An 18,942-nucleotide genomic window follows, 5' to 3' on the forward strand; every position below is an offset into this window, starting at 1 on the left:
ATTTATAAACCGGTTTTAAATCATTTATAAACGGTTTATAACATGTATAAGCAGTTTATACCCGCTTATTCTCATTCTAAAACGATACCCAATCCTGTACCATGGAGATTTTATTAAGTGTCAAAATAACGTTTAATAATACAGAATCAAAACAATGCTTTGTAGCATCATAATAGTATTTTATAATATTCAAGTATAAAAGTATCAGAGTTGGAGTTTGTAGTATCTGTGGTATAAATGTATTAAATAATGACACGTGAGTATTTTCTACCATGGAAATCATGTTTTACAGCGTCCTGATGTGTTAAAGTATGAAAATCATATTCGATCATATTTTCTAGTATCAACATGACGTTCTGTGTTTAGAAGAATCTCATCAGTGCAGCCGCAGAGGCAGATTTACCTGTCCGGTGTGCCGTCCTGCTGTGAGGGGGCTGCTGCTGCTCACCTGCAGGAAGTGGACGGTCTTATTTAAGGAGCGGAGCTTCACTGCAGTTACACTTTCAGAGAGAGCAGCAGAAAGCGAGAGACACAGAGAGAGAGAGAGGGAGAGAGAGAGCAACAGGTCAGTACACACACACACACACACACACACACACACACACCTCATAAAACTCAGCTGTGGAGCTTTAAGCGCTGTGTAAACTGTGGCTTCTTTGGCTTCTTTGGGCTTTAACTCACTTCTTTAATGTGCTGTGAAGTCTGTGATGTCGGTGCTGCTGCAGCTGTGGAGAGGAATCGCTGGCTGTGGGTCTGTCGTCTGTCCACGCTCTCTTTTGGCTGAACAGATCAGCTCTAATTCGCTGTGAAACATCAAAAGCAGAGGCTGTAAATGACGACGTGCTCCGCCGTGTTTACGTTTAGATGTTTTGTTGCGCTTCGGAGCGTTCTGATGTTGAAATGGCAACTTTTCAACACGTACAGTCTAATCTCTCAGGCTCAGGTCAGTTCAGGGTTTGTGTAATGGGCTTTACGTACATTATTTCCAGCACAGTTACAAGATACAACTAAGTCTTAATCTAATTCACATAAAATTCAGGCTTACAGTGTTTTATTCACATAAAATTCAGCCTTACAGTGTTTTATTCACATAAAATTCAGCCTTACAGTGTTTTATTCACATAGAATTCAGGCTTACAGTGTTTTATTCACATAGAATTCAGGCTTACAGTGTTTTGTTCATATAGAATTCAGGCTTACAGTGTTTTATTCACATAGAATTCAGGCTTACAGTGTTTTATTCACATAGAATTCAGGCTTACAGTGTTTTATTCACATAGAATTCAGGCTTACAGTGTTTTATTCATATAGAATTCAGGCTTACAGTGTTTTATTCACATAGAATTCAGGCTTACAGTGTTTTATTCACATAGAATTCAGGCTTACAGTGTTTTGTTCATATAGAATTCAGGCTTACAGTGTTTTATTCACATAGAATTCAGCCTTACAGTGTTTTGTTCATATAGAATTCAGGCTTACAGTGTTTTATTCACATAGAATTCAGCCTTACAGTGTTTTGTTCATATAGAATTCAGGCTTACAGTGTTTTATTCACATAGAATTCAGCCTTACAGTGTTTTGTTCATATAGAATTCAGGCTTACAGTGTTTTATTCACATAGAATTCAGGCTTACAGTGTTTTATTCACATAGAATTCAGGCTTACAGTGTTTTATTCACATAGAATTCAGGCTTACAGTGTTTTATTCATATAGAATTCAGGCTTACAGTGTTTTATTCACATAGAATTCAGGCTTACAGTGTTTTATTCACATAGAATTCAGGCTTACAGTGTTTTGTTCACATAGAATTCAGGCTTACAGTGTTTTATTCACATAGAATTCAGCCTTACAGTGTTTTGTTCATATAGAATTCAGGCTTACAGTGTTTTATTCACATAGAATTCAGCCTTACAGTGTTTTGTTCATATAGAATTCAGGCTTACAGTGTTTTATTCACATAGAATTCAGCCTTACAGTGTTTTGTTCATATAGAATTCAGGCTTACAGTGTTTTATTCACATAGAATTCAGCCTTACAGTGTTTTGTTCATATAGAATTCAGGCTTACAGTGTTTTATTCACATAGAATTCAGCCTTACAGTGTTTTGTTCATATAGAATTCAGGCTTACAGTGTTTTGTTCATATAGAATTCAGGCTTACAGTGTTTTATTCACATAGAATTCAGGCTTACAGTGTTTTATTCACATAAAATTCAGACTTACAGTGTTTTATTCATATAGAATTCAGGCTTACAGTGTTTTATTCACATAAAATTCAGACTTACAGTGTTTTATTCACATAGAATTCAGGCTTACAGTGTTTTATTCACATAGAATTCAGGCTTACAGTGTTTTATTCACATAAAATTCAGGCTTACAGTGTTTTATTCACATAGAATTCAGGCTTACAGTGTTTTATTCATATAGAATTCAGGCTTACAGTGTTTTATTCACATAGAATTCAGGCTTACAGTGTTTTATTCACATAAAATTCAGACTTACAGTGTTTTATTCACATAGAATTCAGGCTTACAGTGTTTTATTCACATAAAATTCAGACTTACAGTGTTTTATTCACATAAAATTCAGACTTACAGTGTTTTATTCACATAGAATTCAGGCTTACAGTGTTTTATTCACATAAAATTCAGACTTACAGTGTTTTATTCACATAGAATTCAGGCTTACAGTGTTTTATTCACATAGAATTCAGGCTTACAGTGTTTTATTCACATAAAATTCAGGCTTACAGTGTTTTATTCACATAGAATTCAGGCTTACAGTGTTTTATTCATATAGAATTCAGGCTTACAGTGTTTTATTCACATAGAATTCAGGCTTACAGTGTTTTATTCACATAAAATTCAGACTTACAGTGTTTTATTCACATAGAATTCAGGCTTACAGTGTTTTATTCACATAAAATTCAGACTTACAGTGTTTTATTCATATAGAATTCAGGCTTACAGTGTTTTATTCACATAGAATTCATGCTTACAGTGTTTTATTCACATAAAATTCAGACTTACAGTGTTTTATTCACATAGAATTCAGGCTTACAGTGTTTTATTCACATAAAATTCAGACTTACAGTGTTTTATTCACATAAAATTCAGACTTACAGTGTTTTATTCACATAGAATTCAGGCTTACAGTGTTTTATTCACATAAAATTCAGACTTAGTGTTTTATTCACATAAAATTCAGGCTTACAGTGTTTTATTCACATAGAATTCAGGCTTACAGTGTTTTATTCACATAGAATTCAGGCTTACAGTGTTTTATTCACATAAAATTCAGGCTTACAATGTTTTGTTCGTATAGAATTCAGGCTTACAGTGTTTTATTCACATAGAATTCAGACTTACAGTGTTTTATTCACATAAAATTCAGGCTTACAGTGTTTTATTCACATAGAATTCAGACTTACAGTGTTTTATTCACATAAAATTCAGGCTTACAGTGTTTTATTCACATAAAATTCAGGCTTACAGTGTTTTATTCACATAGAATTCAGGCTTACAGTGTTTTATTCACATAAAATTCAGGCTTACAGTGTTTTATTCACATAGAATTCAGGCTTACAGTGTTTTATTCACATAGAATTCAGCCTTACAGTGTTTTATTCACATAAAATTCAGACTTACAGTGTTTTATTCACATAGAATTCAGGCTTACAGTGTTTTATTCACATAAAATTCAGACTTACAGTGTTTTATTCACATAAAATTCAGACTTACAGTGTTTTATTCACATAGAATTCAGGCTTACAGTGTTTTATTCACATAAAATTCAGACTTAGTGTTTTATTCACATAAAATTCAGGCTTACAGTGTTTTATTCACATAGAATTCAGGCTTACAGTGTTTTATTCACATAGAATTCAGGCTTACAGTGTTTTATTCACATAAAATTCAGACTTACAGTGTTTTATTCACATAAAATTCAGGCTTACAGTGTTTTATTCACATAGAATTCAGGCTTACAGTGTTTTATTCACATAAAATTCAGGCTTACAATGTTTTGTTCGTATAGAATTCAGGCTTACAGTGTTTTATTCACATAGAATTCAGACTTACAGTGATTTATTCACATAAAATTCAGGCTTACAGTGTTTTATTCACATAGAATTCAGGCTTACAGTGTTTTATTCACATAGAATTCAGGCTTACAGTGTTTTATTCACATAGAATTCAGACTTACAGTGTTTTATTCACATAAAATTCAGGCTTACAGTGTTTTATTCACATAGAATTCAGGCTTACAGTGTTTTATTCACATAAAATTCAGGCTTACAATGTTTTGTTCGTATAGAATTCAGGCTTACAGTGTTTTGTTCACATAGAATTCAGGCTTACAGTGTTTTGTTCGTATAGAATTCAGACTTACAGTGTTTTATTCACATAGAATTCAGACTTACAGTGTTTTATTCACATAGAATTCAGACTTACAGTGATTTATTCACATAAAATTCAGGCTTACAGTGTTTTATTCACATAGAATTCAGGCTTACAGTGTTTTATTCACATAGAATTCAGGCATACAGTGATTTTCAGATGAAATTCAGTCTTGCGGTGTTTTATTTGTACATAATTCGTACTTTTTTGACTTACAACTTTGCCTTTTTTGTATTTTGTTGTCACAGAATTCACCATCGTGGTGTTTAGTTTGAACAAATCAAACGGACTTGCAGCGTTCGCTGTCTGTCCAGCGGAGCATCAGTGAACGCTGCAGGTCCTACCGAAGTTCAGGTATTAAATTAGCTCTACAGATCTCCAATCATCACAGATGTGAATTCAGCCGTGCAGATTGTGTTGCATGTCCTCTGAGCTGCTGCAGTTCGTGTGGTTCAGTGCTCACAGCTGCTGCGCTCAACTTTTTCCCACATTGATTGAAATCCGTTCTATCTTGCTGTCAGACCTTGAGCTCAGCACGCAGGCAATGATTTTATGGGGGCGAAGTTAAAACCCGCTGCATATGACCAGCACGGGGAGCTTCTGGACACTTGTAGTCATTATACGTAAACTTGTAGCCCAATATTTTAGAACATATTTGAGGCCAGGGCTCTTTGGGTTCTTCTACTGCTTTATATATTACTGTAATACACAATTATGGTGGCCATAGATGATGTAATTCTCTCATTTCGAGGGCAAAACCATAGAGTACAGTCTTAAAAGATATTCTTCAAGGGTTCTTCAGTAAAGAGAATGGTTCTTTTTAGAACCATGAGAACACCCATATGGAACACCTCATGCTTAAATGGTTCTCTGCATAGTGAAATGCTTCCTCAGATTGGTGGAGAACATGTCGCATACAGTTCTATATAGAAGCTTTTTGAACTTGGTTCTGTAAAGCTTGGTTCTTCTATCGTTATGGTGTCAAGCATGAGATGTTCTAGACAGAACTCTTTACTAAAGAACCCTTGGAGAACCGTCTTTTAAGAGTCTACTCTGATTTTACCCTCCGAAATAGAGAATTGCGTCATCAGAGCACTGAAAAGGGGTTCTTCTATTGTTACGATCTCAAGCATCAGATGTTCTACACAGAACTCTTTACTAAAGAACCCTTGAAGAGCCGTCTTTGAAGAGTCTACTCTATGATGTTTCCCTCTGAAATAGAGAATTACGTCATCAAAGCACCGAAAAGGGCTTCTTCTATTGTTACAATGTCAAGCTTGCAGCAAAAGAAGAACCATGGTGCTTTACAGAACCATTTCTGTAAAGGTTCTAGATAGAAGGTTCTAGATATGCTGAGAAAAAAATTGATAAAACTATGCATTGTGTGGTTTTGTCTCATGTTTAAGGTTCTTAAAAGTAGCCTGTTCTGCCTTGATCTTAATTTTATGCCCCCTGCATGGTCTCAAACACCTCAATGAGGTGCCTCTTAGAACGCTTCAACAGAACTTTCCAGCAGAAGTGACAAGGTTCTGTGCTGAGACCTGGTTGGCTTTTTGGAGGCATTGGAAAGAAAATACCTGTTTAAATTCTATTCATACTTAGGCATTTCTGTCATTTAAGGCAGAATGTGTAAATGTGTACATCAGAGTGCCTTTAAAATGATAAAAATACTCAATCAAAGCATGTGTGTGTGTGTGTGTGTGTGTGTGTGTGTGTGTGTGTGTGTGTGTGTGTGTGTGTGCGTGTTACACATATCTCGTAGCTCTAAAATAGTAACTAAAAAAGGAGAACTGAAAAACTTTAATTAAATACTTAAGAAACTTAAGCTAATGTAAACCTATATCATTACAAGCTGCTGGTATTTCCAGATCATTCCATCATCAGGAATATATATATATTTCATAATGAAAGGACCAAAAGAAACAGCCTAAAATTGCCTAGAAAAAAGTCCGGTTCCATTCACTTACATTAAAAGTAAAGTAGGTTTTTTACATTTTACCATTTTGGAGATATGATGTTTTGCTCTGACAGCAGCGATATATGTGTTTATATATATATATATATATATATATATATATATATATATATATATATATATATATATATATAAAAACACATATATCGCTGCTGTCAGATCAAAACATATATATATATATATATATATATATATACACACACACACACACACACACACATATATTGACATGCACATATTAATAAACAATTATCTGGACAGTAACCAGCTGCTTTCGGCCACACCAGCAGGCTGTTGCGTCCAGTTTTGGTTGTGTCTCTGCATCACTGATGCCGAGGCGATAATGTTTCTCTGGTGCTCCAGGAGACCTGGTCAGGTTTCCAGACAGAGAACCTGCAGACCAGGGTGAGCTCAGGGGGATTTATTTCAGCTCACACCAGATCCGCGATGCAGGGCTGCAGGTTTTGTGGATGTGGTGAATTATGTCATGTGACCCATTTACATGCACTTGGCTGTGTTTATAAAAATGCCCACAGGCTGTGGTTTTGGTGATAAATGATTTTTTAATCTCCACAATCAAACAGCGCAGCTCCTGAAGGCCTGTGGTACTGACCTTTGACCCTGAGCGTAACCATCATGCCAAGGTCGTTTCTGGTGAAGAGTAAACGGGCACACAGCTACCACCAACCCCGCAGCTTGGAGGATGACTGCATCCAGCTCCATACACTTCTAACATACACATGCACAGGTACCGTACATGAACACCGGTTTTCTTTTTACAGTTTAGTCCCACCCACTCAGCCTACAGCAGTTTAGCCCCACCCATTCAGCCTACAGCAGTTTAGCCCCATCCACTCAGCCTACAGCAGTTTAGCCCCACCCATTCAGCCTACAGCAGTTTAGCCCCACCCATTCAGCCTACAGCAGTTTAGCCCCACCCACTCAGCCTACAGCAGTTTAGCCCCATCCACTCAGCCTACAGCAGTTTAGCCCCACCCACTCAGCCTACAGCAGTTTAGCCCCACCCATTCAGCCTACAGCAGTTTAGCCCCACCCACTCAGCCTACAGCAGTTTAGCCCCACCCATTCAGCCTACAGCAGTTTAGCCCCATCCACTCAGCCTACAGCAGTTTAGCCCCACCCACTCAGCCTACAGCAGGTTAGTCCCACCCACTCAGCCTACAGCAGTTTAGCCCCACCCATTCAGCCTACAGCAGTTTAGCCCCATCCACTCAGCCTACAGCAGTTTAGCCCCACCCATTCAGCCTACAGCAGTTTAGCCCCACCCATTCAGCCTACAGCAGTTTAGCCCCACCCATTCAGCCTACAGCAGTTTAGCCCCACCCACTCAGCCTACAGCAGTTTAGCCCCACCCACTCAGCCTACAGCAGTTTAGCCCCACCCATTCAGCCTACAGCAGTTTAGCCCCACCCATTCAGCCTACAGCAGTTTAGGCCCACCCACTCAGCCTACAGCAGTTTAGCCCCACCCATTCAGCCTACAGCAGTTTAGCCCCACCCATTCAGCCTACAGCAGTTTAGTCCCACCCTCTCAGCCTACAGCAGTTTAGCCCCACCCACTCAGCCTACAGCAGTTTAGCCCCACCCACTCAGCCTACAGTAGTTTAGCCCCACCCGCTCAGCCTACAGCAGTTTAGCCCCACCCACTCAGCCTACAGCAGTTTAGCCCCACCCACTCAGCCTACAGCAGTTTAGCCCCACCCACTCAGCCTACAGCAGTTTAGCCCCACCCACTCAGCCTACAGCAGTTTAGTCCCACCCATTCAGCCTACAGCAGTTTAGTCCCACCCATTCAGCCTACAGCAGTTTAGCCCCACCCACTCAGCCTACAGCAGTTTAGCCCCACCCACTCAGCCTACAGCAGTTTAGCCCTGCGCACTCAGCCTACAGCAGTTTAGTCCCACCCAGTTCCTTTGTACGAATGTGGAGTGTTGTTCTTGCGGCAGTCTGTAGACAGCCTGAGTTACTGGAGTGGAAGGTGTGGAGAAAATGATTAAACGCTGTGCTGTTCATGGCTGTCAGGAAGCAAATGGATCATTGCAGCCTTCCAAAGATCCACACATTCAAAGGGAGCATCTAAACATTTTAGTCCAATCTTAACCAATTCAAAGCTTGTTCTGCACATTACAAGATACCTAATCACAGTCAGAAACCGGGTCATAAGGCGCGATAGCAAAAACAGCCTGATTAATTAAAGTGGAAATGGTCATGTTGAAATGGAATTAGGGCAGTTTGGTGAATATAAATCAGTTCTAAACAAACTTTGGGAGAAATATAAAATACCATAAAGCATAGGACAAGGAACCTTGTAAGCAACATGATTTCCAACTGTCCAAAAAATGACCTTCTCCTGGTTGCTCCTGTGCAGAAATCCAAGCAGGAAATGTGTCCCAGTGCTGTGAGGATGCAGGCAGGTGCTCACCTGAGGGCAGCACTGTCCACACAGCGGAGAACTCCACTCAGCACTCCCCTCTCAGCTGCGGAGGAAGTGTGTGTGACCGACCTTCAGACCACGAGGAGTCGTGGAGATCCCTCAGCTGTGGAGACAGTGTCTGTGACCGACCTTCGGACCATGAGGAGGAGTCGTGGAGGCCTCAGTCTCCGTCTGCTTCGCCAGGTGCAAATATTTGAATCCTGTCAGTTACTGCTCGGGTTCATTCTCACACCACACTGTGATGATTTGTTGTTTCTGCCTTAGAATACGATGCGCATTGAAATCCAAGTAGTAAGTTAAAACGACAGTAAGTCAGGATTATGCCTTGTAAACGCTGTCAGTCAGTCAAGACATACGTGGTGGCTGAAGTTTTGCATTGGAGCTATGAGGCTAATGTAGCTCAGAAGTAAGGGAAGCTTATATACCACAAACTGTCAGGCAAACTGTACCTGAATCATCAACATACATCACAACATGAACGTTATCTAAACAGATGGACAGAGGAATGGACAAGGTTCAGGTGGCTATTGCTGTATTTAGCTATGCAACACGTCTTTAGTCATTTTTGTAGATAACTGTAAGCAGTGGAACAATAACTATTAGAGCTAAGCCTTCAGTTCAGACCTTAAATGTTCATCTCTGTTAGCACCTACACTCACCGGCCACTTTATTAGGTGCTAGTAAAAGGCTGGACCCCCTTTTGCCTTCAGAACTGCTTTAATTCTTCATGTCAGACTTTCAACAAGGTGTTGGAAACGTTCCTCAGAGATTTTGATTGGTTATTTGAGTTCCTGTTGCCTTTCTATCATCTGGAACCAGTCTGCCCATTCTCCTCTGACCTCTCACATCAACAAGGCATTTTCGTCCACACAACTGACCGCTCACTGGATATTTCCTCTTTTTCGGACCGTTCTCTGTGAACCCTAGAGATGGTTGTGCGTGAAAATCCCAGTAGATCAGCAGTTTCTGAAATACTCAGACCAGCCCGTCTGGCACCAACAACCGCAACACGTTCAAAGTCCCTTAAATCCCCTTTCTTCCCCGTTCTGATGCTCGGTCTGCACTTCAGCAAGTCGTCTTGACCACCTCTACATGCCTAAATGCAGTGAGCTGCGGCCGTGTGATTGGCTGATTAGGTATCTGTGTTAACAAGCAGTTGAACAGGTGTACCTAATAAAGTGGCCAGTGAATGTATATGAGATTTCCAGTAGTATGTTAGCACTAAGCTAAGGCTGGTGCATATGGACATTTTGGGTCGTTCTAGATTAAATGCTGACATTTGATTGTGTCATTTTACATTGTTCTTCTCAAGACTGTAACTTGTTTGTTTTCAACCTAAACTTATACTTTAAATGAAAAAGGAACCAAAAATTCTAGACTTTTATTTATACTGTTAGAAATTTTGGTCACACTTTATTTGGATGGTACCCTATAGATGCTCTACAGCTTCTTGAATCATTAACAAACTTCCTGGTGATCCTCGCTTGATTATCATCAGTGTTAGGGTTAGGGCTAGGGGTAGATGTAGGTTTTGCCTTGAGGTTAAGGTTAGGGCTAGATTTAGGGCTAGGGTTAGATTTAATAAACTCTTTCACACTGAATTTCACTGGATATTTTGTTGAATGTTATTGGAAGGCAGATTTACAGAGCATCTACAGTGAACCATCTAACACTGAACTTCAAGTTGAGTGGGATTTAATGGCTATTCGGTTGAATGTTACTTAAATACACACTGAACATTTCCAAAGAACCTACAGTGGACCATCCAAATAAAGTGTTACCCAAATTTTTAGTTCCCAGAAATCACTAGGCCTTCTCTGAAGGCTTAGAAGGCCCAGAGGTTCCCAAACCATCTGAGCATGTTCACACGGTTAGAGGGGAGTAGGTGATGATCAGGCATGCAGCCTGTAGTTTATATGCTTACATTACAGTTTAGCTGTGTTAGCCGCATTAGCCTTAAAGCTCCGGTCCAAATCTAAAGAAGATACCAAGCATGTCTCGGCTGATTACACTGCACCAAGAGCCAAGAGCACCAATGAATAATGAACCAATGAATAATGAAGCCAATATTCTTTGAACAGATGTAGAAGAATGTCCTGTCTCATCACCGGATGACCTCCAACCTTTTGACATGACCTACCGTCCGTCTGCTTGGGCCAGATCCGAGCTCAGACGCTTCATTTCGCCTTTCCATCGGGTTCCTGTGGGCATTTACAGAGGCTCAGATATAAAGACTGAGGCTCTTTCCACTGAACAGCCCTCTAATGGGGGATACTGCCACAAATACAGCGCGCTGAGTCTGCTGGACAACCGCACAAGGGGATATTACTCTGACTTTAAGGCCATTGCTGACGTCTCTGAGACCGGACCACAGCCTGATCTCCTGTACACACGACTTCAGCTAAATGGATCTTACAAGTGTATAAAATGTACCAAGGTAACGCTCACAAAGCACTTTTACTTTACAGAGATTTACAGAATCCATTTATACACCTAACATTTTATCAGGCCTAACTCCACTTTATCAGCTCCACTTACTGTATAGCTGCACTCTGTAGTTCTACAGTTACAGACTGTAGTCCATCTGTATCTCTGATACTCTGTTACCCTGTTCTTCAGTGCTCAGGACCCCCATGGACCCTCACAGAGGGTGGTGGATCATTCTCAGCACTGCAGTAACACTGACGTGGTGGTGGTGTGATAGTGTGTGTTGTGCTGGTGTGAGTGGATCAGACACAGCAGTGCTGCTGGAGTTATTAAACACTGTGTCCACTCACTGTCCACTCTATTAGACACTCCTACCTTGTCGGTCCACCTTGTAGATGTAAAGTCAGAGACGACAGCTCATCTGCTGCTGCACAGTTTGTGTTGGCCATCCTCTGGTCCTTCATCAGTGGTCACAGGACGCTGCCCACAGGATGCTGCCCACAGGACGCTGCCCACAGGACGCTGTTGGCTGGATATTTTTGGTTGGTGGACTATTCTCAGTCCAGCAGTGACAATGAGGTGTTTAAAAACTCTACTCAGAGCAGCGCAACACACACTAACACACCACCACCACTTACCGCAGTGCTGAGAATGATCCACCACCCAAATAGTACCTGCTCTGTGAGGGTCCGTGGGGGTCCTGACCACTGAAGAACAGGGTAACAAAGTATCAGAGAAACAGATGGACTACAGTCTGTAACTGTAGAACTACAGAGTGCAGCTATACAGTAAGTGGAGCTGATAAAGTGGACAATGAGCGTAGAAACAAAGAGGTGGTCAGAAGGTTACGCCTGATTGGTGTATGTTTTCCCTGATTAGGTCAGTTTAACTCTAATGAAAAGTGGACAGATCCAGACTCTCATCAACTGCACAACTTTATTATTACTTTCATGCATTTTTGGGTGATACACTGTTGATTCTCTATTCTTCTGCAGGTGTTTTCCACCCCCCATGGTCTAGAGGTGCACGTACGGCGGTCCCACAGTGGCTCGAGACCCTTCGCCTGTGAGACGTGTGGAAAAACATTCGGCCACGCGGTCAGTCTGGAACAGCACAGAGCCGTCCACTCACAGGTACACAGTTAAATAAGGGGTTCAGCAAAAGATCTAATGTATCCCAGATATAGTCGATCAGGTAAGACGTTTTGTGTCCAAATTTAGCTTCTTTTAGCTTAGCTGTGTGGCTAATGTAGCTAACAAACACTGGAAGTCAATAGTCACCCAAATCTTTTCTATAAATACATCAACAAAGGTTTTCTTTAACCATTCAAACGGCAACCAGGCCTACAATCCATGTTTTGGTCATTTTTATAGTTCCCAGTAAATCGTATTCTGTCCTTAACCACGTCAACAAGGCTGTGCCACCTTAAGGAAGAGTGGTTTGAGAGACGTTTCGGGGATGGAAAAGATTTGGGTGACTATTGACTCCTAGTGTATTAGTAGCATTAGCGTCATGGCTCCAGAACTAAAGAAGCAAAATTTGGACAGCAAACATGTCTTGGCTGATCGTCTACATCTGGGATAAATGGAAAATTGTGCCAATTTGATTTTTTGTCGGAATTAATTATTTCATGTATAACGTAGATATTGTTACTGTCCAAAAAATACCAAAAAAATCATATTAATGAAACATTTATTATTATATGTTCATTGCTTTAACTAATTAAGCCTTCATTTATTACATATTGTTCTAAGATTATACACTGTATACATGCGTTCTTTGTATTTAAGGTTCTGTGTGTTTTATGTTTAGTAATTTATGGAAGTATTTATTTTAGATTATTTCTCTATTTATGTTGATAGGAGAGGATTTTCAGCTGCAAAATTTGCGGGAAAAGCTTTAAGAGGTCCTCAACTCTGTCCACTCATGTCCTGATCCACTCGGACACCCGGCCGTTCGCGTGTCCGTACTGCGGCAAGAGGTTCCACCAGAAATCAGATATGAAGAAACATACGTTTATACACACAGGTAAGACTGTGTAAATGTAAACATGAACATAAATTACATCTATACTCACAATAAATGAGCTTACATGGCCATAATAATCTGATCGGACTTTGGCCGTTATCTGCTTCTTCAAGTGGTCACGTAAACCGAATACTCTGAATTCTTAGATCAGATTAAGGCCTAGAAATCTGATAGACTGGCTTCGAGCTCAGTAATGGGGTTTTTTCAGCGCATGTAAACTCTTACTCTGATTTCTTTCTGTTGTTGCACGTGCTCGTCAGTCTGAGCATGTGTACAAACAGAGCGCCGGCCCGCAAACAGCGGGCAGCCTTTAGCGCAGCACATGCGAGATGCAACAGAAAACCTTCGGAGCGACGCTGAAACCGAATTTGAATATTCTTCATCTTCTAGATCAGGAGAGTCGCGCTCATCTACTAAAAAGGCCATATTAAAAAACCTCTACAAGTCTGTGGACCTGCTGTGTTTTTATTTTATTTTTCCTCAATATTTTGCCACAAACACAACTGATATTTGTTCTAAATATGCCGAAAATACAGCAGCAAAATAGGCACTGAAACTGATTCAAAAATCATTTTAAATAAAAACAAGCTGCAGATGTCTTAAGCCTCTTTAAACATCCCCCATGTGCAGTAGGTTTTTTAAAACTGGACACCTGGCATCTTTTTTGTTGTTGTTGTTGTTTTGATTTTGTGGCACTGTCCCAAAGATCACTGTTGGGAAGGGGGTGGGAGCACACTTTATGATGCAGTGCATGCTGGGAATTGTAGTGCAGTTAATGGCGAAACGGGCTAATATTAACAGAAAATAGCCAAATAGGATTAAGCCACAGGCCGGACTTGGCCTGCAGGCCTTGTGTTCGACACATGGGTTCTAGATGATGTATATTCATATTTTCCACTAAAGTGACTTGATGCTTTAACAAAAGCTGCGACACGAAGTTTGAGTTTTACGTAGCGTTTACATCAGTAAAGCAGAGCTCCGATAGATGCCTGACTCGGGTTTCTCCGTTATCTGATAACCCAAATGCACGTTATTGCGTTGGACAGATCACTGGCAGATGCTTTCTTTATTAAGTGCATGTAAACGTGGCCATGAACAAGTTTACAGTTGAGTCAGGTGTGACGTCACTCTGAGGGCACATAAGGCAGCTGACGTGAAACATAAGCATAACATTACTCAGTGGCCAGTGACGCTGCTAACTTCTCTTTTATGACTTCATTTCTGGGAAATCTGGTCGCTATAACCCACAACAGACAATGATCAAAGAATGAGTTTTAAATGATTTGAGGCAGGTATGACTTCACGCAGACTGTACGCAAATAGGAAAGGAAAGAGCTCAGCCTAACCCTCTCCATTACTCAGAGTCTAGCGGCGCTGCTAACTTCTCCTTTCTAACCTGAGAAGTTTGCTGACTGGAAGCCGCAGCTTCACCACTCAATGAGTTTTTAATTCCTTAAGCCAGAAAATGATGTCAGCCCACTGTACATTGCGTAACTGTAACCTCCTCTTCCCAGCTTTCCCAGCTTTCTGAGCAATCTGGCCAGTGAAAGCCAGAAAAAGCAGATCTCAGTATGGTCTTAATGAAGGATCACTGATTTCTCAGTTCCCTCTCCTGAACCCTCCTCAGGAGAAAAGAGGAGATCAGCATTTCACCGTGAGACGTTCTGGTGATGAACGAGACAAGCACTAGTTCTCCTTCTACACTGCGAGACTCCAGAGAGAGAATAAGGCGGCGTTCACGTTACCAGGCTGAAGTGGCACAAATCAGATTTTCTGCCCTGATGTGACTCAGATCTGATGTTTTCAGGGCTGTTTGGACGCAAATCTGATGTTTTCAAATCTGACCTGAGCCACTTTACTATGTGGTCCTAGATTGGATTCTTATCGGATTCGTGGCCGTGTGACCTCAATGTGACACTCAGACCGGAATTCGTGTGCCGTCATTCAGAGTTACTCTGGCAGCAGCGCCAAACAGACGTTAAAGCCTGTAAACGGTGGAAAAGCAGCTCGTCTCACCTTTTCCTCCTTCGTCTGGCTCTAATAACGAAGCTGAGAGCTGATCAGAGTTAATGATCTTCTCAGCGAAGCTCGTTCTGCTCGTTAGTTTGTGCTGGTGATGCAGCAACGTGACGTTACTGAGCGGCTCGCGGGTGAACGATCCAAAAAATCGAGCAAAAAATCGTATTTGAGGAAAGAGGCTTGTGATGTGAACGTAGCCATAAAACGGTGAGATCTTGCACTTCTCTTATGGAAATATTACTCAGTTCAGACTGGGCTGAAATGAGTCAGACACAAAAGAGTTAAGCCACATATGTGACGAGATTCCGATCAAAGTGAGAAAATCTGAGTTTTATTTCTCAGGAGACACAAGAGACAATGGTTTAATTTGACCACGTCAGAAGTAGTGCATGAGACTAAAAGATCTCCTCTAGAATATTTCTCTCCTCTGGATTTGAGGACAGTTCACTGAGGATTTTTGTGCAGGAATGCTAAAATATTGATATAGTGTTGTGTTTCTAGCAGCACAAACTTAAATATAAAAATCCTACAGGTTTCTGTGGTATGGGGCCTAGAACTGCATACTGTTTTGTGTTCAAAATGGACAAAAAGCCATTTAAAAAACGGACTTTATTATTATAAATGACAGGATTTCATATAGTAAAGTCATATATAATAATAAAGTCAGTAAAGACATTATATATATACTTCTATTTTTAGCATAGAAGTTTTATTTACATTGTTTTATTTATATTAGTGTCATAGCAAACACATCACACTATGCATGGCTTTCAAATAAGTGTGGAGCAGTAAAGTAGCTAGTAGATAATAAAATAGTAGATGAGTTTCTGTCAATAATTTCAGGCTCCCCAGCTCAGTTCCATCTTAACTTGTGTTGTTTTCAATCAAGTCAACATTTATAATGTCGTGAAACATTGAAATAGCAACACTGCAAAGATTTACATGCAAAGATTTTAGCCAATCCGATTAAATACATTCCCATTATAGATTAAGACTGAGGTGTTTATTCTCACTCTACCTGATGAAAATCTGTTTACACGCTCACTACAAGTAATCTGATCCAAAATGATGCGCATACATAGAGAACCACTTAGTGTAGACGTTACCATGACAACCAGCATCACGTGAGTCCAGTCAGAGTGAGATGAGCAGCAGTGAGCAGTGATTGTGTTTTTAACTGCTTTAAAATGACGTCAGACTCAGGAAAACGTCCTTCACACGTCCTTATTAAAGAAGGCCGAGAGGAAGACGTCGTGCTCTGAGACACATAAGCTGGACGTCCGTCCCACCGCCGTCTTTTAAAGATCAGAGCATGAACTTCGTCTCCTCTGCAGTCCAGTTTCTGCTCCGCCGTGTTGAACGGTATAAACTCTCACTGTGACGCGACGCACATGCAGAACGGACTGAAACTTTCCGATAGGGAATGTAATCGGATACAGGCGTTTATTCCGCATGGCCTCAATTGGACTAGACTATTCCGACTAAAGTGCTTACACGGACGTTTTCTATTCCGATTGAGCTATTAGTTGGATTATTAACGGATTATTAGGCTGTATGTAAATGTGGCTAGTGTCAAAGTTGAGGGGCAGCTGAACCCTTGAGAGAGATATCTGCGCTTTTCTACATATCATTCAATTTTGGTGGGTCAAAAACATTTTTTGGGATATGCTTTACACACACAAATATATATATATATATGTATATATATATATATATATATGTATATATATATATATACATCCAACTAACCCTAACCCTATTTCAACAATGGAATTTTAAATACTTTACTTTTTTACATACTATTTTTTTTTTTACCAGCATATCACTAAGAGACTGGTGTGCTCATAATCATAAGAGATAAACGAAGATTGGAAATTAAATTAAGTAAAAATGAATTATGACTGTTTTTGGTATATAAACCCACCTGAAAGATATAAATGGATCTCAGGGAAAAGTTTAAATGGAAAAATGTATGATTTGGACCCTTTAAAGCAACCAACTTCTTCGCTCTTTTGTTTGAGTTAAAGTAATAAATAAGTTCATTTTTACAGTGTGAGCATGTTTGTGTGTAATTGTTTGTTTTTTAGCTGAATATATTGATAAACATGCCTCTTTTTCTTGTATTTCCAGGTGAAAAGCCCCATAAATGTCAGGTGTGTGGGAAAGCATTCAGCCAGAGCTCCAACCTCATCACACACAGCCGCAAACACACAGGCTTCAAGCCGTTCGGCTGTGATCTGTGCACTAAAGGCTTCCAGCGCAAAGTGGACCTGAGGAGGCACAGAGAGACACAGCACGGCCTCAAATAAGAGCAGCTCACAGGCTTCAGAGACTCACGCTTTACACAGGAAACACTATCAGGATGCAGACGTGTCGACGCCCACGGACGGGACACACTCCCGATCTCCACTTTCACCGTGAACGAGACTTTATATGACTTTCTTAATTTAACTTAATGTCTGTAAATGCTAAATATCACATCACATACACGAGCTACACCTTTTAAAATGAGGCAAAAACATGGAAATAAACGCTCAGTGAAATCATTCAGTGATGTATGTCGTTATTTCCAACCTGGGATTTGGGATTCGTATCACTGCTGTCGGAACAAAACCTTGCATCTCCATTTTTGGTGTTTTTCAGTTTTTGACATAATTTGATGACACCTGTTGGCACTTAAATTGAATATTCATTTCATGACGACTGGTCCAAAAGAAACGGCCAAAAATGACCTGGATCCATTGGTCTGGTTCCATTGACTGGCATTAAAAGTAAAGTATGTTTTTCCCATCTGTAAAGTTACCATTTTGGAGATACGAGGTTTTGTTCTGACAATTGATATGTTTTGGTGAAACAGGGAAGACAATATGGGTCAGATGCCATGTTTTGTTGATTTTCTAAGTGAAAATGAGAAAATAAATTTAAATCTTCTCTACAGAGAACACTTTTAAATGCACAGTATAATTACTGTTTATTTTCATTTCATTGCCTTTGAGTCAAAACAGCCAATAAGTAGTGCAAGATTATATATTTATATATTTATATATAATATATCGCTGTTGTTGGAAGAAAACCTCAAATCTGCATTTTTGTTTTTTCAGTTTTTCAGTTTCACGTCCAAATTGTGCTCAAGGGGTCAATATTTTGAATATTTTGTGTGACCACCATTATTATCTAGCAATGCCTGAACCCTCTCGGGCATGGAATTCACCAGAGCTGCACAGGTTGCTACTGAAATCCTCCTCCATTCCTCCATGATGACATCATGGCGCTGGTGGATGTTAGACACCTTGTGCTCCTCCATCTTCCACCTGAGGAGGCCCCACAGGTGCTCAATTGGGTTTTGGTCTGGAGACATGCTTGGCCAGTCCATCACCTTCCCCTTCAGCAAGGCAGTGGTAATCTTGGAGGTGTGTTTGGGGTCGTTATCATGTTGGAAAACTGCCGTTTGGTGCAGTTTCCGAAGGGAGGGGATCACGCTCTGCTTCAGAAGGTCACAGTACATGTTGGAATTCATGTTTCCCTCAATGAACCGCAGCTCCCCAGTGCCTGCAGCGCTCATGCAGCTCCAGACCATGATGCTACCACTACCATGCTTAACTGTAGGCAAGAGACAGTTGTCTTGGTATTCCTCACCAGGGC

General features: G+C 40.4%; 1 protein-coding gene across 1 annotated transcript; it reads left to right on the plus strand.

Moving 5' to 3' along the window:
• The first annotated feature begins 189 nt into the window (after window positions 1-189).
• gfi1aa (growth factor independent 1A transcription repressor a) lies at window positions 190-17,846 on the plus strand. Its single transcript, XM_017712278.2, has 7 exons — window positions 190-565; window positions 6,957-7,120; window positions 8,761-9,009; window positions 10,908-11,263; window positions 12,249-12,386; window positions 13,116-13,281; window positions 17,431-17,846. Exons 2-7 carry the CDS (start codon window positions 7,009-7,011, stop codon window positions 17,607-17,609), a joined length of 1,200 nt encoding a protein of 399 aa, XP_017567767.1. The 5' UTR covers window positions 190-565; window positions 6,957-7,008; the 3' UTR covers window positions 17,610-17,846.
• Window positions 17,847-18,942: the final 1,096 nt, after the last annotated feature.

The sequence above is a fragment of the Pygocentrus nattereri genome, chromosome 19 (genome assembly GCF_015220715.1).
Source record: "Pygocentrus nattereri isolate fPygNat1 chromosome 19, fPygNat1.pri, whole genome shotgun sequence".
Lineage (NCBI taxonomy): Eukaryota > Metazoa > Chordata > Actinopteri > Characiformes > Serrasalmidae > Pygocentrus > Pygocentrus nattereri.

Coding starts and splice junctions, on each gene's coding strand:
- gfi1aa (XM_017712278.2), top strand. CDS start 7,009: ATGCCAAGGTCGTTTCTGGTGAAGAGTAAACGGGCACACAGCTACCAC. Junction 11,264..12,248: donor AGTGTATAAAATGTACCAAG/GTAACGCTCACA, acceptor ATTCTTCTGCAG/GTGTTTTCCACCCCCCATGG. Junction 13,282..17,430: donor ACATACGTTTATACACACAG/GTAAGACTGTGT, acceptor TTGTATTTCCAG/GTGAAAAGCCCCATAAATGT.